The sequence below is a fragment of the Lithobates pipiens genome, unplaced genomic scaffold (assembly GCF_037356315.1).
Source record: "Lithobates pipiens isolate NorthernLeopardFrog02 unplaced genomic scaffold, aLitPip1_a1.2 Scaffold_16, whole genome shotgun sequence".
NCBI classification, from domain to species: Eukaryota; Metazoa; Chordata; class Amphibia; order Anura; family Ranidae; genus Lithobates; species Lithobates pipiens.
The window spans coordinates 127,302,042-127,326,022 of record NW_027507748.1 but is presented as its reverse complement, the minus strand read 5'-3'; the positions used below and the strand labels follow the sequence as shown (position 1 = coordinate 127,326,022).

The window sequence follows — 23,981 nt, the reverse complement described above, 5'->3', positions numbered from 1 at the left end:
AACATCTGCCCCCCCCCCCAGCAATTTAAGACCCAGCCCCCACCGACAACATTAGACCTCCTCAGCAACAATAGACCCCCCCCTGCAAAAATAGACCCCTCTAACCAAAATAGATCCCCCAATCGATAGACCCGGCAGCAGACCCCAGCTTTTCTCGCCATTACATACAGTCAGTGCTGGAGGTGCTGGAACTGCGTTCCCCCGCCTTCCCGCTGAAAAAAAGCCCTTATATTATGTATTTTGTAATATCTGCAAGTAACAACACCACAACAGAATGAACCAATTGTTAACAACCAGGTTTGATGTTTCCTGTCCTCAGATATATAGTAAGTAGACTATAACAAAAAACAAAACAAAAAAAAAAAACAGGTTGGGAGCATGGAGGGCTTTCCTACTAGAAAAGCGACACCCCTTGTGTAGAACATCATACAATTGCTTATCTGAGAAAAGAACAGGAAGGTTGTGTTTAATAATCTTAACAAAATTTTGATATTGTGCCAAGTAAGTAGTTACAAACATGACAGGTAATTTTTAGATACTAAAACTGGATATTGCAAAATCTGGTGCTGCTCCACATTGAAACCGATCAACTTCCAGGTTTTATTGTCAAAGCCTAATTGAACAAGCTGAAGTTGGAAGCCGATTGACTACCATACACAGCTGCACCAGATTCTGAGTGCACTGGTTTTGGTAAATCACCCCCATGGTGTATTTTCTTAACCACTTTCCGCCCAGGCTATAGCCGAAAGACGGCTACAGCGCGGGCTTCCAGTGTCGGGAGGGCGTCAATAGACGTCTTCCTGTGATCACTCTGCTCAGCGCGCTCTGTGGTCCTCAAGTCCTTCGGATTTGGCTGATCACAGAACAGGGTAAAGGGCCAATCACAGCCCTTTAACACATGATCAGCTGTCAGCCAATGACGGCTGATCACTGAAGTAAATCGGCTTTTTTTCCCTCAGCGCGAGAGAGAAGGCAGAAGACCGTAACCGGCTTCTGTTACAGGGACATCAGTCCCCTCAGTGCCAATGAGTGCTGCTAATCAGTGCACACCAGTACTGCAATCAGTGCCCGCCATTACTGCCAATCACTGCCCACCAGTACTGCCAATCAGTGACTCCTATTAGTACCCATCAGTGCCTCATCATCCGTGTCACCTATCAGTACTGCCTATCAGTGCCACCTATCAGAGCCCATCAGCGCCACCTCATCAGTGCCTATCAATGCCCATCAGTGCAGCCTATCAGTGCCCCTCAATGCAGCCTCATTCATCAGCGCACATCAGTGAAGGAGATTGGCAGGTCTCGATGGGTCCCTGTGGACATCAAGTTCATGCGCATCCTCCAACCTGAAAGACAAAAAATTTCACTCTGAAGGGCCGCCCTGCCGCAGTATATGTGTGTGGACTGGTCCTAATGCGGCTAAAGCAATTACCTCTCTCTGTTACCCAATATGGATAGTCCCTTTCCTTTAAAGAATATGTAAACCCAGCACTTCATATTCCTGATATGTGCCTGCTGTACCATGTACTTGTATGAGAAAGTATCCCGTTGTCTTTGTATTGATTCCTTTGTGTGAAATCCCTGGTGTTCCTGCCTGTACTCTACTTTCCTATTAAAAATTGACCACACTTAGGCTGCTTTTTACATTTGGAGTTTTGGTATCTCAAACAGAATCGCTGTGATTCTGCCTGCGATCTCAAATTGTACTAAAATCGCAAAACGCATGTTCGGGTGCCATTCATTTTTAATGGCACCTAAAACGCAGAGCAGTTATGCCATGATTATTATACAATAAATCACAGAAATTTGCAACAAGGAAAGCTTTTCGCTCAAAAAGGAGCAGGGGCTTCTTTTGGGTGACAAGCTTCATACTTTGCGGTTTGTCATGATTGCAGCGCGATAGTCGCAGCAAAACTGCACCATGTTTAGGAACCCGAACGTGCGTTTTGCAATTGCAGTGCGATTTGAGATTGTGGGCAGTATCGCAGCGATTCTGTTTGAGATCCCAAAACGCCAAATGTAAATGGAGCCTTAGCAGGAGAACACACTGTCATCAGTTCTCTAGCTATGTTGGGAACTCAGCCTGCTCTCCCCCAATGATCAGACTTGTCCTGTCACCCACCCTGCACAGCCATTCACTGGTTAGCTCGGTGTACTGTTGCTGCTTCTCCTCCCCTCAGCTCTTATGCAGCTGAGAACAGAGGAAACGTGATCACATAAAAAAGCAAAAAAAAAAGAAAGGTATTTATAGTGTCTATACACAATATGTTTACCTTTCATCTCTATTTTAAACAGAATGGGTTGTTTTTCAAGGTGAAGCTTTATCATAAACTTTGATCTTTCCTGTACGGTAAAACACTCTAATCAAACAGTTATTTAGCTGAACAATTTCCTCTGGCACAGGTGAATTCACCTACTGGAATATTTCTCTTTGTGTGTGGAATTTCCAGCACATGGCTTATGAAAAGTTTTAGTATAAACAGTTCCTGTAGCTACATCACCTTCCAATGTATATCTAAGAATAAAGGAGTTTATCAGTGACGGCTGGTGGGCAAAAAGTTTGGAGGGTGGCAAACAGACCTGGCCCCCGCACTAGGTGGCCCCCGCTAGTGCGGGGGCTAGGTCTGTTTGCCACCCTCCAAACTTTTTGCCCACCAGCCGTCACTGATAAACTCATAAGTGCTCTGCTCCCAAGCCCCCAGGTCTAATCTTGTGCTTCAAAAAAATAAAAAACCCCATCCATGCGTCCGGCACCTGGGGGGGGGGGGGGGCCTCTGCTCTCTTAACCACTTGCTTACTGGGCACTTAAACCCCCCTCCTGCCCAGACCAATTTTCAGCTTTCAGCGCTGATGCACTTTGAATGACAATTGCACAGTCATACAACACTGTACCCAAATTAAATTTTTATCATTTTTTCCCCACAAATAGAGCTTTCTTTTGGTGGTATTTAATCACAGCTGCGAGTTTTATTTTTTGCTAAACAAACAAAAAAAATGCAAACTAAAAAAAAGAAAAAAAAAATCATGTTTAATAGTTTGTTATAAAATTTTGCAAACAGGTCATTTTTCTCCATCATTGAAATGCGCTGATGAGGCGGCACTGGTGGGCACTGATACGCTGCACTGGTGGGCACTGATAGGCTGCATTGGTAGGCACCGATAGGCACAGATAAGGTGGCACCGATAGGCACAGATAAGGCGGCACTGATGGGCAAAGATGGGCACAGATAAGATGGCACTGATGGGTGGCATGGATGGGTATCACTGATGGGTGGCACTAATGGGCACTGATAGGTACCACTTATAGATGGGACTGATGGGCACTGATAGGTGGCACTGCTGGGCACTGATGGGCACTGGTAGATGACACTGATGGGCACGGATATGTGGCACTGAGGTGCAGCAATGTTGTTGAGGCAGATTGTGGGCACCGATAGGTGGCACTGTGGGCACTGATGGGTGGCACTATGGGCACTAATGGGTGGCACAGATGGGTGGCACTTTTGCCCTTCCTTAGGTGGCACTGACAGGGGGCAGGTGGGCACTGATGAGCTGGCACCAGCTCGCCATGATCGCGACTGAAGTCCCTCTCACAGCCGCCGGTGATCGGCTTTTTTTTCTCCTCACGCTGAAAAATAGCCGATTACCGACTCTGTTGTCATCACATGATCAGCTGTCATTGGCTGACGGCTGATCATGTGGTAAGGGGTCGGGATCGACCCCTTACTCCGATCTGTGATCAGGCGAGTCTCATAGACTCGCTGATCACAAAGCGCGATGTCGTCTCGGCAGCGGTTAATGGATGGGCCGCCACTGGAGCTTATCATTTCACTCATGGGGTAAATTGTAGATTTACAATGGCAATAAAAAATAGTGCAGTAATTTGCCATAAAATGTGATCTGAGCCTCATCTAAAGCCAGTCATACATGGATCGAAATTTGCTGGGACCCTGCTGAACGCTCTGAGCTTCGACTCTTGTTTGTGCTAGCTGGTTGTACACAGGTTGATCCATCGGTAGACTTGTGTACAACTAGCCTGTTGGGTTTTTCCTAAACAATCAGTGCCGTTCCCCTGTGAGTACTGTCTATTTTGATGGGGGAATCGTGCAAATTTCTTTCCTGCAACCCATGGTATTCATACCGTGTGTGGCCTGCCTTTTGTCACAATAGACAAACAATGTACTTTAACCACTCGCCTACTGGCCACTTATACCCCCTTCCTGCCCAGGCCAATTTTCAGCTTTCAGTGCTGTCACACTTTGAATGACAACTGCACGGCCATGCAACACTGTACCCAAACAAAATTTTTATATTGTTTTTTTTCACACAAATAGATCTTTCTTTTGATGGTATTTATTCACCACTGGGTTTTTTATTTTTTTGCTAAATAAACTGATAATAGCCGAGAATTTAGAAAAAACAAAACAAAACTTTTTCATAGTCTGTTATAAAAATTTTCTCCTTCACTGATATGCGCTCATGAGTCTGTCATCTACTATACCAGATAATGAGCGCTTTAAAGGGATTATTCTCAGAAAAAATACTAAACTCCTCATTGATGATCTTCTGTTAGTTTGAAATGGTTACCATTATGGTTGTCCTGATACTACTTTTTGAAGACCGAGTACAGGTACCGATACTTTTTTCAAGTACTTGCCGATACTGATTACCGATATTTTTTTTTATTGTCATGTGACAGTGGCACTTATATGCAGCACTGATGACGCGTTGACTTACAGTTGTTTTTTTTGTTTTGTTTTTTACATTTTTATTTTATTACAATTTATTATTTTTTTCATAATTCTTTTACATTTTTTTTTGTGGGGGGGGGGGGGGGGGAGGGGACGATGTCAGTGTGTTTTTCTTTTTTTTTTTACAATTTAACTTTTTAAATATTTATTACAATTCTTTATTTATGTTTTATCAGCCCTGTTGGAGGGATATCAGGGGTATTAACAGATCATTGACCCTGTTCATTCAGAGTAGGAAAATTATAGATTTACCGGATTCCGCTCTTTATCCTGACTTGTCAAGGACAAAGGGGAGACCAGAGCTTAGCATGGAGGGGGGGCAGCAGCACGGAGGAGGTACAGGAACATGGAGGGGGAACAGCAGCACAGAGGGGGGACAGCAGCATGGAGGAGCATGGAGGGGGGACAGGAACACGGAGGGGGGACACCAGCACGGAGGAGCATGGAGGGGCAACAGCAGCACAGAGGGGGGACAGCAGCACAGAGGAGCATGGAGGGAGGACAAGAACACGGAGGGGGGGACACCTGCACGGAGGAGCATGGAGGGGGGACAGGAGCAAGAGGAAGACACAGAGGGGGGACTGGAAGAGGATACAGGGACAGTCAGGGGTGATTGGTGAGGCGGTGGGAGGAGTTCCAAACTACGATCCCCTTGTATAGATTTCAATAAAGCATCTGACTGCCGCGGGATGGAGAGGAGGAGAAGTGGCTATCAGAGGATATATTGAAATCTATACAGGGGGATCAGTGCTTGTAACACCCCCAGCGCGGCACCGATCACCCCTGACTGCCCAGGTATTGGATCAAGAATCAGAGGATTTACCCGAGTACAAGTACTTGGGTAAATGCTCGGTTTCGGAAATAAAAAATAAGAACTAGTATCAGGACCATAAATGTTTAGATGATTTTTTAGAATTGTGCAAGTGCAATGAAGTAAATCTACAATTTTCTCTATGAGTGTAATGATAAACTCATTAGCTTTTTAGATATAACATTGGAAGGTGATATAGCTAAAAGCATTGTTTATACTAAAACTTTTCATAAGCCATAAGCTGAGAATTCCACATTAATAGCACAAAGCTGTCATCCTGAGCACACAGATAGAGCTATACCAGTATACAAATTTACCAGTGTCAGGAGAAATTGTTCAATTAAAGAACTGTTTGATTTTATGGTGAGTTTTTAGAGTGTGTTACCATATAGGAAAGATTAAAGGAAAGGACCTTTCCATACTGGGCAATGGGGAGAGATAAAGGAAGTGTAGAGAAGAGCGGGAAGGTTTTATTATTTAAGAGAAGACATCATGGGGAGGGTGGGGGGGAATTCAAACAAGCTGCTGCAATGCTTTTCTGGTGTTAAATGCTTTGAGACAGTTTTGCTACTGACAGCAACTTGTGCACCAAGTTCAGGAAGTTCTAATTTGCTCCACTTCTACGTTGTGGCGCAACACCTACTCCAAGTTCAAAATAAAATACTTGACAGCTTGTATTTAACAAAAGTAGTGGCTAGGTAAGCCCAACTTTCTTTGGGCACACAGAGAAAGATTTTGAAAAAGTGTCCCCCCATGCGTTCTAATAGTGGCGCAGCATGGGCCAATTTGAGTACACATTCTAGACAGGTACATGAATTTGGACCCCCAGTGAGCCACTTTTAGAATGCATGCAAGACATGTTCTCAAAATCCGTGTGCACCAGTCTTTATGAAATCTAGCAAATATGTAAATTAAAACAGAATAGTGACAATTATGTCACATTTGTAGCAGCTTAAAAAAATATCAAAATATTGTTAAGATTAAGAACTTTCCTGTTCTTTTCTCAGATAAGCAACTGTACGATGTGCTACACAAGTCCCCACACTGGGTTATTTGTTATCTCTCAGTAACTATGTACTTTATGATGACAGGAGATGTGAAAAATGGTTGTCAACAATTGGTTCATACTGCTGAGGAGTTGTTACAAAATATTACAGATATTACAAAACACATAAAATAAGTAAAGAGGTTGAGTCTTTGACAATTGGGGAAAAGTTTCCAATTAGACATTATACATATTTACTGCAACACCAGTAATGTTGTATATGTTTGTAGCACCCTCCTAGATAGGTGCTAGGTTAGGTAAGTGTTAGGCTGGGTTCACATTGCTGCAGGATGCGGCTCACAGCAGGGGTTCAATTCGTCCTTGTTCTCCTTTTCAGGGACAAATCAGGGCTGAATTTTGCCTGAATTCAGCCCTGAAACAGAGCCAAAGATGCACAGGACTACTGTGCAATCCGCTCCGCAGCCGAAATTGAGATATGTGAACCGGCTCCATAGAGAGCCGGTCACAATCTCCTGTCTTGCGAAATGGATGCGGACAAACCCGCACCCAATACACACTAGTGTGAGCCCAGCCTTAGTGTTCGTTTCTGATAGGTAATTTTAGTTGCCACACTGTGTAGTCAGTGTGGCTGTAGTGTCGGTTAAAGAGGAAGTAAACCCTGATGGATTTACTTCCTGTTTGATTCCCTGCAATGGTAAAGCATAATGAACTACTATGCATCGCATAGTAGTCCATTATGTGTCACTTACCTGACACAGGAGCCAGCGAAGTCACTGCTGTCCCCTTGTGTACGGAGCCTCCATCTTCTTGGTGGGTCTCGCTGCTCTGGCGCTGTCATTCGACGGAGCCGCAATGACGTCACTCCCGCGCATGCGCACGGGAGCCGCCACTCGGGGCACATCGCCGTTAACAGTGGCACGCTTAGTACGCATACGAGCCGCTGTCTATGGCGCATTCTCTGTAGGAAGCGGTACCTGTCTTTTGGCAAATATCTCCTAAACCGTGTAGGTTTAGGAGATATTTCTTGGGCCTACATGTAAGCCTTAATCTAGGCATACATGTAGGTCAAAGTGGTTTGTAAGGGTTTACAACCACTTTAAGATAAAAGCATAGCTTGCCTCACTGTACTCAGTGAGCTGTACAATGGTTTAGTCAGGCCTGATCTATGTGTTCTGCTGCTTCTAGTCTGTCTGATAGCTCACTCTTTATCCAGGCAACTTGAAACATTTCTGGATGATAGGTGTGGAGCTACAGTGCCTTGAAAAGTATTCATACCCCTTGACATTTTCCACATTTTGTCATGTTCCAACCAAAGACGTAAGTGTATTTTTTTTTTTTTGGGATTTTATGTGATAGACCAACACAAAGTGGCACATAATTGTAAAGTGGAAGGAAAATTATAAATTATTTTTTTACAAATATCTGAAAAGTGTGGCACGCATTTGTATTTAGCCCCCCTGAGTCAATACTTTGTAGAATACTTTGTAGAACCACCTTTCACTGCAATTACAGCTGAAAGTCTTTTGGGGAATGAATCTTCCAGCTTTGCATATCTAGAGAGTGAAATTTTTGCCCATTCTTCTTTGCAAAATAGCTCAAGCACTGTCAGATTGGATGCAGAGCATTTGCGAAAAACAGCAATTTTCAAGTCTTGCCACAGAGTCTCAATTGGATTTAGGTCTGGACTGGGCCATTTTAACAGATGAACATGCTATGATCTAAACCATTCCATTGTAGCTCTGGCTGTATCTTTAGGGTCATTGTCCTGCTGGAAGGTGAACCTCCACCCCAGTCTCATGTCTTTTCTCTGTATTTGGCTCCATCCATCTTACTATCAACTCCCTGTCCCTGGTCAAGAAAAGCATCCCCATAACATGATGCTGCCACCATTATGTTTCACAGTGCGGATGGTGTGTTCAGGGTGATATGTAGTGTTAGTTTTCCACCACACATAGTGTTTTGCATTTTGCTTTTAGGCCAGAAAGTTACATTTGGTCTGATCTGACCAGAGCACCTTCTTCCCCATGTTTAATGTGTCCCCCCCACATGGCTTCTCACAAACTGGAAACAGGACTTGTTATGGCTTTCTTTCAACAATACCTTTCTTCTTGTCACTCTTCCATAAAGGCCAGATTTGTGGCATGCATGACTATTAGTTGTCCTTTGGACAGAGTTACTATAGGCCTCTTGGCTGCTTCTCTGATTAATGGTCTTCTTGCCCGGTCTGTCAGTTTAGGTGGATAGTCATGTCTTGATAGGTTTGCAGTTGTGCCATACTCTTTCCATTTTTGGATGATGGATTGAACAGTGCTCTGTGAGATGTTCAAAGTTTGGGATATTTTTTTAACCTAACCCTTCTTTCAGCTTCTCCACAACTCTATCCCTGACCTGTCTGGTGTGTTCCTTGGCCTTCATAATGCTTTTTGTTCACTAAAGTGCTCTAACAAACCTCTGAGGGCTTCACAGAACAGCTGTATTAATAATGAGATTCAATTACAAACAGGTGGATTCTATTTGCTAGTTAGGTGACTTCTGAAGGCAGTGGTTCCACAAGATTTTAGTTAGGGGTGTCAGAGTAAAGGGAGTTGAATACAAATGCATGTCACTCTTTCTAGATATTTATTTGTAAAAAAAATTGGAAACCAATCATCATTTCCCTTTTACTTCGCAATTATGTGCCACTTTGTGTTGGTCTAGCACATAAAATCTGAATAAAATACATTTATGTTTTTGGTTGTAACATGACAAAATGTGTAAAATTTCAAGGGGTTGGGAGACTGTATTTATTCTTAGAGCACACAGAGCTCTGGGTCTTGTCCCGAGTGAAGGTATCCAGCCTGAGGGGGCATGCTGCCCTCTGAGGCATGTGCTGCCATGAGGAAGCCTCAGCTCTGTGTCTATTAAAGGGGACACTGGTTGGTGTCCTGAAGAGCTCTGTCCAGACACTTTCCTATTTAAAGGGACTTTGCTCTACCCGCTCTACTATTAAAGTTTGCTCATTAAGGAAAACCAAGTCCTGAGTTGTACATAGTTCTTATTCTTGGAGTATTCCCCCACTTCCCTCATCCCTATTCAAGTTATCAAAAAATAAAAAACAACAAAAATAACATCCCCTAGACTGGTCTTTGGAGAAAGAGTGAATGAGCCTGTTGTGTGCCTGGCTGTGGTGCTTGTTTCAAAGACCTGGACAGTATTTCCTGGTGCGCCTACAGTAGTAGTGCTACATGTTATTCAATGCAAAGCCTGATCTGTCTAGTATGTAGGATGTATTGTCAGACCTCACCATATTCGGATTGGTGAGCATTATTGTGATGGGGCTAACCAAAAGTTGAAACAACTGTCTAATAACTTCATACAATTTAGAGACAATATGCCATGTTTTTGATTCCATTGTAGAGAAAGAATAAATACCTCGGAGAGTGTAGATGATTCACATTGTCTTTTCTATGGTGGATTTTCCATCTCCATACCTCATGGTCTCAACCATTGTTGGGATCTGGATCTTTATTTGAAATGATTTCTGATGTAGACATCACTTTCTGATCCTCCTATAAGGGGTTATATTTAGGTGTCAGGTCACCTGCGGGACCAAGTGACTTGGAGCACACTACGCAGGGTGTGCACCCAACGGCTGACTGCTGAGGGTCAATGGTTCTGAGAAGCAGCTATACAGGGTCACAGTCAAGATCCTGGACAGGTAGCTAGAGCATAAGATTCCTCAGGGCGTGGAGGATTGAAGAAGCGCGGCTCCCACCCCAGTCAAAGAAGCATCCACTTCAATAAAAAATGGATCCCCAGGATTAGGTCTCCTCAAGAGATGTCCAGAAACAAAGGTGTGTTTTAACTCATGAAATGCAAAGACAGCTTCTGAAGGCCACACCTTGGCACCCTTCTTGGCCAAGATGATAATAGGCATAGCAATGGAAGAGTAATTCCTAATAAACTGCCTGTAATCATTTGTGAACCCAAGAAAGTGTTGTGTCACCTTGAGGCTGACAGGGAGAGGCCAGTTAGTAATGGCTGAGACCTTTCCAGGATCCATATGAAGACCCAAACTAGAGACAAAACATCATAAAAACTGGACCTCAGAACATTCAAAAGAACACTTTTCCAACTTGGCATACAGATTATTCCCTGGACACGAACAACCAGGTTTTCAGAAAATATGAGAATGTCATCCAGATAGATGACAACAAATGGAAATAACAGATCCCTGAAGATTTCACTGACAAAGTTTTGGAACACAGCTGGGGCGTTACACAGACCAAAGGGCATTTGCAATTCCCATCTCTAATGTTAAATGCAGTATTCCATTCATCGCCTTCCCGTGTCTGGATAAGATTGTATGCACCCCTAAAATACAGCTTAGTAAAAATGGAGGCACCTTTCAACCTGTCAAACAGTTCAGATATTAAGTGTAGGGGGTATCAATTTTTGATTGCCACAGCGTTTAAGCCTCAATAGTCAATGCAGGGTCTTAAGGTACCATTTTTCTTGGCAACAAAAAAGAACATTGCTAGCACAGGCGATGAGGATTTCCAGATGAAGCCTTTTTCTAGATTTTCAGCAACATATTCTGTTGGTAGGTACGACCCTTGCTCAGAGTTGCTCCAGGAACAAGGTCAATAGCACAGTCAAAGGACCTGTGAAGAGGAAGCACCTCAGCTGATTTTTTACAGAACACATCCCAGAAATCACTATATGGCAGCAGATTGTGATTGAGGTTTCTGAACCGGGGGGTCCTAAGGAGGCCTGAAGTGATCCTGAATGAATAGCATCACCTGGGTCTGATTAGATTCCTGGGTCTCAAGACTGTGGACTATGCATACAGCTGATCATCGGTGGGTAGAGTCACATCAGCCGGTTCCATGGGCCGAGCAAACTGTCAAGTCACCTGCAGAACCAAGTGACTTGGAGCGCACCGTAGAGGTTGTGTACAAAACGGCTAACTGCAGTGGATCGATGGTTCTGAGAAGCAGCTACACAGGGTCTCAGCCACAGTCCTGGACAGGGAGCTAGAGCATAATATTCCCCAGAGCGCGGAATCTAAGAGCCAGCAGGTTTTCACCAGGGCCTCTGATGGTGAGGATGGACTTGGCTGCAGCTGACTTCAGGTCGTGGCCCCCAGAGTCAGGGAAACAAACAGACAGGAATGGTCAGGAAAACAAGCCAAAGTCGGTACATGGGAATCAAAAATATAGCACACGCGAGAATCAGCCAGAGAAACCTTCACACAATTGTTGCTCGGGCAAGGCTTGCAGTGCGTGGGATAAAATAGTGTTTCCTGTTAGAGGCTGGGGTGGAGCCATGCTGAGAGAAGATTACTTAAAGAGGAGGTCCAGCCAGGGTGAAAAAAAAGTAAAAGTCAGCAGCTACAAATACTGTAGCTGCTGACTTTTAATATTAGGGCACTTACCTGTCCAGGGAGCCCGCGATGTTGACACCTCAGCTGATCTTCGGATCGACTCCCGCCATTCCTAGTATGGGAACCAGGCAGTGAAGTCTTTCGGCATCACTGCTGGTTCCCTACTGTGCATGCGCAACGCGAACTGCTCTTTCTAAATGGCTCAGTAGCAGGGGAAGGAGGGGGCCTAACTTCTCGGAAGTGGGAAAGGGGACCTGTCAAAAACAGGTCCCCCGCTCCTGCCTAAAAGGTGCCAAATGTGACACCGGAGCTGGGGAAGAAAGCTTATAAGTGGAAGTTCTACTTTTGGGTGGAACTTCTGCTTATAACATACAGGTGTGAGAGCACGGTCCCTAAAGCTGATAAACAGACCGGAGAGGTAAGCAGACAGTCAGGGCATGAACATTACTGCAGATTCATTAAAATTAGGTTTCTGTGTTAAATGGTTCTAGTGGTTTATGTTAGTTTTTAGGCTTTATTCTTGCTTATGTATCTTTTTCTGATACTCTTTTTTTTCTTGCTTGATATTTGTGATTATGTGTAAGTGGTGTACAATTTTATCCTGCCCGTTGTTTTCTGGGTAGGGATGTATTTATTGTAAGTACTGCAGATCCCAGGATGAAGCATGAAGCTATGACTAAGGTCAGATTGGCTGAAACATGTCAGCTCCCCTGCAGGGCTATCTTTTAGCCTTATGTACTTAATAAACTTTCTGTTCATTTTGTTTATGTTTTATTCTGGAACTTCACCATGATGCAAACTTTTTATTGTGGAAGTTATTTGGTGGGCAAAGACAGTGAGTTGCATTTTTTGCTTTTCCACAGATTGGAAGCCCAACAACATAGCTGGTTTTCAGCTTTAAAAATATAATGTGTATCTCTAGCAAATTATCTTTTTAATGTCAGATAGCGTAGGGAACGGTTGAAACCATTCTTATGCTGCATACACACGACCGGACTTTTCAATGAACTAGGTCCGACAGAACAAATCCGCCAGACAAATTGATCGTGTATGGGCTTCATCGGACCTTTGCTGTCTAAAAATCAGAGGGACTTTAGATTTAAAACATGTTTCAAATCTTTCCAACGGACTCGAGTCTGGTCGAAAAATCCATTCGTCTGTGTGCTAGTCCGACGGACGAAAACCGATGCTAGGGCAGCTATTAGCTACTGGTTATGAACTTCCTTATTCTAGTCCAGTCACATGTCATCACGTTCGAATCCGTCAGACTTTGGTGTGCTTGTGTGTGGCCAAGTCCATTCGTTCAGAAAGCCTGTCAGAACTCCGCCGAAAGTCTGTCGGGAAGACCATCGGACCTAGTCCGTTGAAAAATCTGGTCGTGTGTGCACGGCATAAGGCTTTTTTTTTTTTTTGATCTCCTTTCATATCCTGTCCCAGAGAAACACAAAAAGTATAAGTAAATCTCTACATTGTGTGATCATAACAGGTGTTCCCACTGCAATCACTTTCTGTTTCAGTGACAATTAAAAATATATTCCTATAGATCTGTAAATAATTATTTATGACTGTGAAAAAATCTGCAATTTACTTACCATCTCCCCAGCCCTCAGAGACACCAGCTAATTCATAATGCTTTTTCCTTAGGTCTCCCAGCTTTTCTCTCTCCTTTTGCAGCTGGCTCTCTAATTCAAGAACACGCACCTGATATACATAAAAAATTGATTTACTTCATAGTGATCATACGTGACTCAGAGGACAATAGTATGTTTTTTATTGTATGGCAGATGGCACTGTGTAAAGTGTAGTAACTACCAACAACCAAACAAGTCCTTATTTATGCAACCTATGAATAAGAACACTGAAACCGGAGTGCTTGTTCGGGATAAATGTACACCAATAGACTAACCACTACGAACTCAGAGAATAAACAGTATAGTGTTTTTAGCGATGGGCAAAACATTTTTTTTCATTTCTTTTAAATGCAGTAAATATGAAATATTTCATAGAAATGTTTAATATTTCCTATTGCTGACAGCAAGTGGCAGGAACATTAAAACGTTTTAAAGGTTCAGAGGACACCTCATTTTGCGACCTGTATAACAGAGAGATCAGATGGCACACACATAGACACAAGGGCCTTCTAAGGTAGCCCATACAAGAGTCAGTTTTTTTTTTTCTGTAAACTATTGAGTTAAAGGAAAAAAACTGACTTGATTCCATCATCCACACACTCAGTGTGGATGAAGGAATCCTCCCCACTGTGCTATTGTATTTTGATAGCGGGGATACCTCCCTGCTGTCAGAATACAGCAAAAATCCAACAGGGCAGTTGTACAAAAGTCATTCGACAGATCAACTTCTGTACAATCTCCCTGCCCATACATGGATCTTGGCCTGTCCCTGCTGAACCGGAACAAATTTACATCTATGATTAGTCAGCTTAAGCATGCAGACAATTCTACGCTTTCTTTTTTGATACTCATAATTACATATTTATTAGTGAATAAATATTTTTTGTGCAGAATAAAAATAATATAAACATCAGTTGTTAAAAAAATGACCAAAAACATTATACTTTCCCTTTACTGTAATGTTAAATATTGTAATATTATTTTTATGTATTAGCAATAGTAATATGGATATTACCTGGGTATCCATCTCTTGTCGCTTAATTTGAGTTAGCGTTAAGGTAGAGAAGTCCATTGTTTCTGTAAAACCAACAAGAAACAAATTATTAAGTGAAACATAGAATTCTTTTAACCCTCAGGTAATAGTGTAATTGTTAGAATTGTTTGCTTAGACTTACAGTGCCTTGAAAAAGTATTCATATCCCTTGAAATTTTCCACATTTGGCCATGTTACAACCAAAACATAAATGTATTTTATTGGGATTTTATGTGATAGACCAACGCAAAGTGGTACATATTTGTTAAGTGGAAGGAAAATGATATATGGTTTTCAAAATGTATTTACAAATAAATATCTAAAAAGTGTGGCATGCATTTGTATTCAGCCCCCTTAACTCTGATACTCCTAACTAAAATCTAGTGGAACCAATTGCCTTCACAAGTCACGTGAAGTCAAGTTAAGTTAGTAAATAGAGTCCATCTGTGTGTATTTTAATCTCAGTATAAATACAGCTGTTCTGTGAAGCCCTCATTAGTTTGTTAGAGAACCTTAGTGGACAAACAGCATCACGAAGGGCAAGGAACACACAGGTCAGGGATAAAGTTGTAAAGAAGTTTAAAGCAGGGTTAGGTTATAAAAAAATATCACAAGCTTTGAACATCTCACGGAGCAACGTTCAATCCATCATTCAAAAATGGAAAGATTATGGCACAACTGCAAACCTACCAAGACATGGCCGTTCCACCTAAACTGACAGGCCGGGCAAAGAGAGCAATAATCAGAGAAGCAGCCAAGCGGTCCATGGTAACTTTGGAGGAGCTGCAGAGATCTACAGCTCAGATGGGTGAATCTGTCCACAGGACAACTATTAGTCGTGCACTCCACAAACCTGGCCTTTATGGAAAAGTGGCAAAAAAGAAAGCCATTGTTGAAACAAAGACATAAGAACTCCCGTTTGAAGTTTGTGAGAAGCCATGTGGGGGACAGAGCAAACACGTGAAAGAAGGTGCTCTGTTCAGATGAGACAAAAATTTAATTTTTTGGCCTAAAAGCAAAATGCTATGTGTGGCCAAAAACTAACACTGCACATCACCCTGAACACACCATCCCTACCGTAAAACATTGTGGTGGCAGCATCATGTTGTGGGGATGCTTTCCTTCAGCAGCAACAGGGAAGCTGGTCAGAGCTGATGGGAAGATGGATGGAGCTAAATACAGGGCAATCTTAGAATAAAACAGGTTAGAGTCTGCAAAAGACTTGAGACTGGGGTAGAGGTTCGCCTTCCAGCAGGACCATGACCCTAAACATTCAGCCAGAGCCATTCAGCCAGAGCTATAATGGAATGTTTTCGATCAAAGCATATTTATGTGTTAGAATGGCCCAGTCAAAGTCCAGACCTAAATCCAATTGAGAATCCGTGGCAAGGCTTGAAAATTGCTGTTCACAGATGTTCTCCATCCAATCTGATAGAGCTTGAGCTATTTTGCAAAGAAGAATGGGCAAAACGTTCACTCTAGATGTGGAAAGCTGGTAGAGACATCCCCAAAAAGACTTGCAGCTGTAACTGCAGCAAAAGGGGGTTCTACAAAGTATTGACTCAGGGGGGATGAATACAAATGCGTGCCACACTTTTGACATATTTATTTGTAAAAAATTATGAAAACCATGTATCGTTTTCCTTCCACTTCACAATTATGTACCACTTTGTGTTGGTCTATCACATAAAACCCCAATAAAATACATTAACGTTTTTGCTTGTAACATGACAAAATGTGTACAATTTCAAGGGGTATGAATACTTTTTCAAAGCACTGTATTGGAATAAAATGTTTTAGAAGGATTTCTACACCAATATTTTCTACAGTAATCATTCATTCTTCTTTCAATATAATGGATACATGTATACAGATCAGAGCAGCTATGGCCCCCAAGGAGACATTAGGTTAGGTGCATGGGGTCTGGTGACTGTGTGGGGGCCCTGCCTGTGGAACAAAATGTTTTTTTTTTTTCTTCCCATTCTGAGGTAGTAGTGTAAGGAATGCATTTCCAGATCCAAGTGACTCAGCTTCACCTATAGCCGCATATTTTCCTGCAGCTGCAACCTGCCACAAAGTTTACATCCTGTGGCTGAAATGTTCATCATTGCACTGGGAGCCTTCAAAGATTTTTATGGGGCTGTCTTCAGAGAATGGAGGTACTTATAAAAGTAAGTGGCTGGAGGAGATGGTTGGTTTACAAAAATTAGCTAGCCAAAGTGAATAAAGGTACACTGACCATTAAATCCTGTATAGTATATTTGTTATTGAACTGTGATTGGAAGAGGAATACAAATGAAAATTATTTTGATTTATTTTGTAGCCAATATTTGAATGCTTTGTTATGGCCATTGTCAACAACAATAGAATAGCTATAAATCACAAAGTACACCCAGTTATGTCTTGTATCTGTCTAGGAGCTTGGTTGGCCTTATTTCGACCCTGCCGGTTGACACCTCGAATGGGCACATTACCAAAAGAGCATTCTACTTACCTACTTCATCAATCTGGGATTTAACTGATTTTGTGGAAGCCACCACACCAGCAGCGTTGTGATTTACCACTTTCGAGGCTTGCATCAATTTGGTCAGGTTAGTGCTGTTCTTCTCCGCTTTTACCTACAAAGAGCAGTTGTGTGACAATAATTCTATTATGAGGTCTAATCAAAATGCAAACAAAATGGGAACAATGTAGTACAACAGTAGACTTTTCAAAGTTTTTTAATAAATTACAGTCTTTAATGGTGCTTTGTTCAAATGCAAAATAATGTCACATCTTTATTTATGACAGTTGGAAACTGAATGGGAAACTCTTAGCTGCTTGGGATTGGCTGCTGTCAGGCACCACAAAATGATTTGCCCAGATGCTTTGCTTAAAATCTATGCATTTTGTTACTTCTCTAAAAAATACAATCTTGATGGCCAGAGTTTAAGTGTAGCATCACAGCCACACAAACTCTTGCCCCTCCAATATAGGCATTTCATCAATCTGGACGTGAAAAGACATGACCACACTGCTCCCGAGATGGAATTGTTACTCAGGTGCAGTAGGGTCTTCCACACATGTACCTGTCCATGGGGAAGTTACTGGTGGCTGCCCTCACTGTGCTAATCAGAAGTCCGTACACAAAAATAATTGTTTACATTATACTGAGCTACCAGATACCCTAAGATGAGGCAGGCTAGGTCACATTGTACTTTGTGGGTGTCAACACAGTTTCAAATGTAACAAAGAAAACTGATCGGTTCACTGTACCCAATAGAATAACCACAGATCCATAACCCAAAATCTAGGCACATTATTATGCAAATTTTGACCACAACTTCCGTAATTAATATTTGGTCGCTCTCCTGCACCCTTCTATTGGCTAGTGAAGCTATCCATCATCTTTGTCGCCAAGAAGAAAGCATTGTAGATGGGCCAAGTATTATTTACAGATGTAACAATGACTGTGTTATGAAATTCCTTATTTTCCACACAGAGAATGAGCAGAGGAGTTGATTTACTAAAGGTAAATGTGCTATTCCCTTTGCAAGGAAATATTCATCAGAGCTTAGCGAATATGTTGAAATTTCACTTTGTAAAGAATACTCAATAGTGTGCATGAAAAAACTGCATTTTTGATTGGTCGACGGAAGTCAGCACAGCTTCACCTCATTTATTAAGCTTTGAGGCTAATTCCATTGCAAAGCGTAACTTCCTTTGCCAAGTGAACAGCCTTTTTGCCTTTAGTAAATCAACCTAATTTAGTCTCCTCCTTTAGATTGTAAGCTCCATGAGCAGGGCCCCCCTATTCCTTCTATATTTAACATTATTGTAATTGTAATGCCCCCCCCCCCCCTCTGCATTGTAAAGCACCGCATAAACTGTTGGCGCTATACAAATCCTGTATAATAATAATAGCGCTTTTCACATTAACCTTTATATCTTAGATTTACTCATATAAAAGAACACAACACACTGAAAGTATTTCTCTAAGCATGTCAAGGTTAGTCAATAACAACTGCCTTGCATCATCCAAAGCGCATGTTCTTATTAAGCCATACCTTGGAAGCTGCTACAAGCTGGGCCGTGCTAGCTGCAATTTCATGAGAACATACAATAATATCTTCAAATTTTCCCTGCCCTTGGACAACAAGGTCCGCAGCATCCCTGGAAAACATGACAAAAAACAAAGGAACAGTAAAACACAAGATGAAGCATAACATCATGTCAGAAAAAAGTAATAAATACAAACATGAGTCTTGACTACATCTACATATTTAATATTTACTATCAGAATCTACGATAAGAACCAATTTACACTAACAGTCAGCCATACAGATGAAATCACCCAAGTTGACATGCACACACGAACATTTTAAAGTAATAAGGTAAACTTGAAGCTAGAAGCCCACAGGGGTTGGATGTCTCTGAAACTCACCTAAAGGCTAAGCAGTAAAGCTAACCTTTCTCTGTCTTAACTATAATAAAAGACATGGAAGACTTAGAAATCCAACTTTGTCTATCCAAATACAGCCAACTTTGACAAAAAGTCAGGCTGATTATGCAAGGAGCATTCTGTTTCATAGAAAGTTTTTCAGTGTCTGTACATTTACCGATGTCTCAGGGGAGTTATGTATTAATACCTCTTATGTTTCTACTGCTTTAGTTACATATGCTATCTTTAACTATCCATCAATTCACATGTGCCAAGAAGGTAATTCTATAATTCAGTTTAATGATGCACCTTGAAAGCACCTGGGTTTGTACCATGACCGTATTCAAATTGAACTAGCTTATGGTAAACTGAACTTAAAGGAGGGCATATCGTGTTAGATGAGACACATTCAATATGTAACCAATATGCCCCACAGGGTGGAGTCAATTTTAGCAATTGCCCCAGAACCACATTTCCTATTAAAGACAAAGAGGTGAGAAGGCAAGCGGGCTCCTATTGGCCCATCACACTGCAGTCTATTATCAGGGTACAGGCAATTTATACAGCACTATAATTCATTTTCAGGGCCACACAAATCAGTGTTTTGAGATGGCACTAAAAAATTTTTATCAAAAGACACAGCTGCAGCCAAGGCACCTGTATGTGGGTATTTTTACACAATTCTCTGTTTTGGTAAAGATAGAGATTGTGTTTTGTTCCCATATGTTATTAAACTCATTTACAATACAGTCAAACTTCCAAAAGTGCCTCTTGCGATGCTGTGTAAGTACTTGACAATTATATTACTATGATTTCCCCTTTCCTGCCCACCCTACGTCCCTTTAACTGAGCTCATGTGCCCGTGAAGGGGGTCAAAGTTTTGCCTAGTCGAATGACCACTGCGATTGGTTATCTCAGTGAGCATGCTTTCAACAAAGAACCCTTTTTCTACCCATGTAAGGCACATGTGCAGTGGCAAGGAAGGAGTAGGGACTTTAACACCTACAGCTACTCATATGCAAAGATATCTGAGCTGACTGCATGCTTGCTACAGACTGGCTCCTAATCATGTGAGACATTTCATGTGACCTTATGAACAGGATCTGATTTTGATCCGACTTTGAGATGAGTGCGACTTGTTCTTTGACCAATCAAAACAATTCCTTTGGTTCTGGTAAGGACGAAAACTTGCGCCAAAATTATAAAACATAAAAACAGCGTAGGGTCCCCCCCAAATCCATACCAGGCAGGATACCCCCATACCATACTGCCATAAAGCACCTTGTCCCTGTGATGATGGGGACAAAGGCCTCTTCCCCACAACCCTGGGCTGTGGTTATGGGGGTATGCAGGCAGGGGGCTTTTTGGAATCTTGTTCTCTGGAAAGGCCAGATGACCACTGTATCTGGGCAATTTAGGGGGATTTCTGTGTGAAATTTCAAATAAAAAGGCTGTTTCGAGCCCCAGAGGTTCAGTCACCTCAGTAGCAACAGCTGTGGTGTTCCCTCCCATCCTCCCTAAGTCGCAGCTAAGAACTTTATTATGTGGCTAGTGTCACCTTTCAAGGGGGACAGTTTATTTTAAACAAAGTTAAACAAATTATTTAAAGGTGATAAAGCTATATGTTGAAAGTGGGGAGATTCCCCTTTAATTATACAGCTTGACTAGCAGTGGATGAACTGTTTTACGTGTTCTAAAGTTACATTTTTAATATTTTTGAAAGCCAATAATATTTTTCCAATCAAAGGTGTTGGTGTGTTTTATTGTGTTTAAATTTTGCTGACTGCTATTTCATGAGGCATCCATGCAGCCATTCACACTTTGTCAGTCATGGTAGGCGCATGGACATCCTAAAACCGTGTTATTTAGGTTATAAAGGTCTATTGGTCCTGTTTTCTGGCTTAAGACCTGACACTACAAAGCAACTTCCTAAGAAGGGAACTGTCCCATCTTTCTATATACTGATGTTGAGTATAAAATATACTTACACCATAACAGTGGCTCCCCACCCCACAGCCTTGGAAGCAGAAATCAGCCCCTCTGTCCACCGTGAGTTTCTGGCATAGAACTCTTTTGGAGATGCTGCTCCCTAAAAATAATTAGCACACAATAAAGGCTTTGCAAATACATGCATAGAAAAAGCTGAATTTCTCTGATTGTGTGATGTGCCTGAATAGGAAGTCACACAAAGGACAAGGACATACTGACCCCTCCACTCTCCACAATCTCCTTCTGAAGATCCTTTGAGGCCAGAATCAAAGCCTGAATTCCCTGCATGAGATCCGTACATGACCCCAGAATCCTGCAAAACAAAGTCACACATGTTGTGAAGAACTCTCATTTCAAAACATAGGCTTTAGACTCATTTTATTTCTTGGATATAGAGTGTTTGAACAAATAAGTAACTTACTGTTCATTGACTTGTAATTTTAGTCCAGTGTCATCTGTTCGAGACTTCTTCAGCATTTCCTGAGGGGAAAAAAATGATTATTGTATGCTGTCACACAAAGTATCAAGGAACAATCTTTTGCTTTTATCGGTGTCTGAATCAGACAAGCAAAAATGTTTATTTTAACTGGTATTTTGTGTGTCACTGGGTGCTTTTGTGACCATCCAATGAACTGATGTTGCACATGCACGATGTCATCTTGTTGCTTTTAAGCGAAGCATTCTTATGGTGGCCATACACGCTTCCATAAATGATTGATTTCTTTTCTGATCAATATCTTCCAATAGGAATAATTGATCTACTGTATAGCCAACAACCCATTTAATCGATATGTAACACGGGGGAAGTGAATTTTGGTCAATAGTGACGGTACAATTGTAACTTATGATCATATATTATTTATTGTAATTCTATTTCACCATGTAATCTTATGATCAGATCTATCAAAACACGATTGTATTCATGAACAATGTATCTCAGTGCTGCCAACAGATACAGAGCCGATAATATTCCACCCTGGCCGATCGATTCAGTTTGATGAAATTCAATTGGAAGGAAAGGTATGGCTATTTGATTGTTTGCAGATTTCATTGTTTTGACAGAATTGTGCATCAATCAGATAAAAAAAAAAAAACAATTGAAGCGTACAGTATGTAGCCACCATTAGTGCCATATCACACTAGCTATCTTGTTGCCAGCACCAAGATAGCTAGTGTAACATGACTCTTATGCCCCGTACACACGATCGGATTTTCCGACGGAAAATGTTAGATGGGAGCTTTTTGTCGGAAATTCCGACTGTGTGTAGGCTCCATCGGACATTTTCCATCAGAATTTTCGTCACACAAAATATGAGACCTGGATCTCAAATTTTCCAACAACAAAATCCGTTGTCGGAAATTCCGATCGTATGTAGACAGTTCCGACACACAAAGTTCCACGCATGCTCGAAATCAACCAGAAGGGCCGCACTGGCTAATGAACTTCATTTTTCTCGGCACGTCGTATGTGTTGTACGTCACCGCGTTCTTGACGGTCACAATTTTCGACCAACTTTGTGTGACCGTGTGTATGCAAGACAAGTTTGAGCCAACATCCGTCAGAAAAAATCCATAGAATGTCCGATCAATGTCCGATCGTGTGTACGCGGCATGAGGATACCCTCCTGCACATTCCAAATGTCTCAAATGATTTAACAGTTTAGGTACTTGAGTGAAGGTATGCAACTAGTCAATGATTTTGGGGTCTGGCTATTAAACAGATTACATGACACGGAGTGGACACTCTGCTGTGGAACATGAGTCAAAAAGGAAAATATAAGCTGTCAAAAGTCCTGTGAGAGGCCCAGATAATTCCAGCAGGTCTCCCCTCTTTGTGGGAGTCATTGGTCAAACTCCAGTTCCGTTTGAACTGCTCTGCGGTACCTGAAGTGAATTGATAGGACCGGGTGATATCAGTGGTCTGCAGATGGAGCAGATAGGGATGAACGTGGTACTGGCAGAAGACAGTGTGGCATCTAAAGAGGAAAAATCTGCAGGTGCATAATGGGTCTCCAGCTATTTCCACCTACTAAGAATATATCATATAGGTGATTGTGTATGGTTGTCATCAGTTTAAGAATTTTCTTTATCCCCCATGATGATAGAAAGAACATGCTGAAACCACGTTTTTTTTTTTTTTTACTAGGTAATACTAATAAAAAGAGTGTTTACCTCAATCCTGGCAGCAGCCGTTTCTACAGCTGCTGCTGTGGCTGCCATTTCTTTCTCCACTAGGTCACCCAACTCCTCCTCTTTGATATCAAGTGATGGAGGACGCAACTCCTGAAAGACAAACATCCAAATTATTGTTACAGGATACACTGTATGTCTACCAATGTTATGATGACATGGGTTGTCTTAAAGGCAAACTTCACTTTTAGGAAGCAAAGAACAATGTAAATATATAACCACACTGGCCACCCTCACAGTAGTGCGTTTTGTAGAACACCATTGCTGATTTCACTTTCATACTGAAAAAGATGACATTCCTAAGCTGCACAGTCTGTGTGACATTGGAAGAGGCATTTTGCACAGTAATGTGAAGCTTAGTTGTGTGAAAGGATGGCGTCAATGAAGTCCTTGGGGAAGTCCTAGATAGAAAATGAAAATTTTACTCTCCCCGGAGTTCCCCTGATATTACTGATTAGCACTGAAAATGTAAATTGATCCTTTTCGTCAGGACTCAATAAAAGCCTGTGGTATAGCCAAGAAGAATATTTGTGGAAATGTTAAAATTAGTGTGAAATATAATTACAACTGGGATTTCTAGTTCTTGGCACAGAAGTTCTAACCAAAGTAGGTCATATCACTAGAGGTCCCTACTGTACCGTAATTACACCTGATTACTAATGACTGTGTAAATACTACAGTTAATCAAACATTCTTATCCCCGTACGACGCGGCTGCTGGGAATGGATGTGATTAAAACTCCTTGTGAAATACTTTAAAGCAGAGTTGCTGTTACAGAAAAAAAAA

The 23,981-nt window shown here is 41.8% G+C and overlaps 1 protein-coding gene across 1 annotated transcript in view; it reads right to left on the bottom strand.

Moving 5' to 3' along the window:
• Positions 1 to 23,981, bottom strand: part of HIP1 (huntingtin interacting protein 1) — a 174,165-nt gene that overhangs the window by 5,783 nt on the left and 144,401 nt on the right. Inside the window, exons 22-29 of the mRNA XM_077480445.1 lie at positions 23,178 to 23,288; positions 21,427 to 21,485; positions 21,225 to 21,318; positions 21,005 to 21,105; positions 18,643 to 18,748; positions 17,091 to 17,214; positions 14,579 to 14,640; positions 13,525 to 13,633 (exon numbers count right to left, since the gene is read on the bottom strand). Of these exons, the coding sequence (XP_077336571.1) occupies positions 13,525 to 13,633; positions 14,579 to 14,640; positions 17,091 to 17,214; positions 18,643 to 18,748; positions 21,005 to 21,105; positions 21,225 to 21,318; positions 21,427 to 21,485; positions 23,178 to 23,288 (766 nt within the window). The remainder of the gene's footprint in view (positions 1 to 13,524; positions 13,634 to 14,578; positions 14,641 to 17,090; positions 17,215 to 18,642; positions 18,749 to 21,004; positions 21,106 to 21,224; positions 21,319 to 21,426; positions 21,486 to 23,177; positions 23,289 to 23,981) is intronic.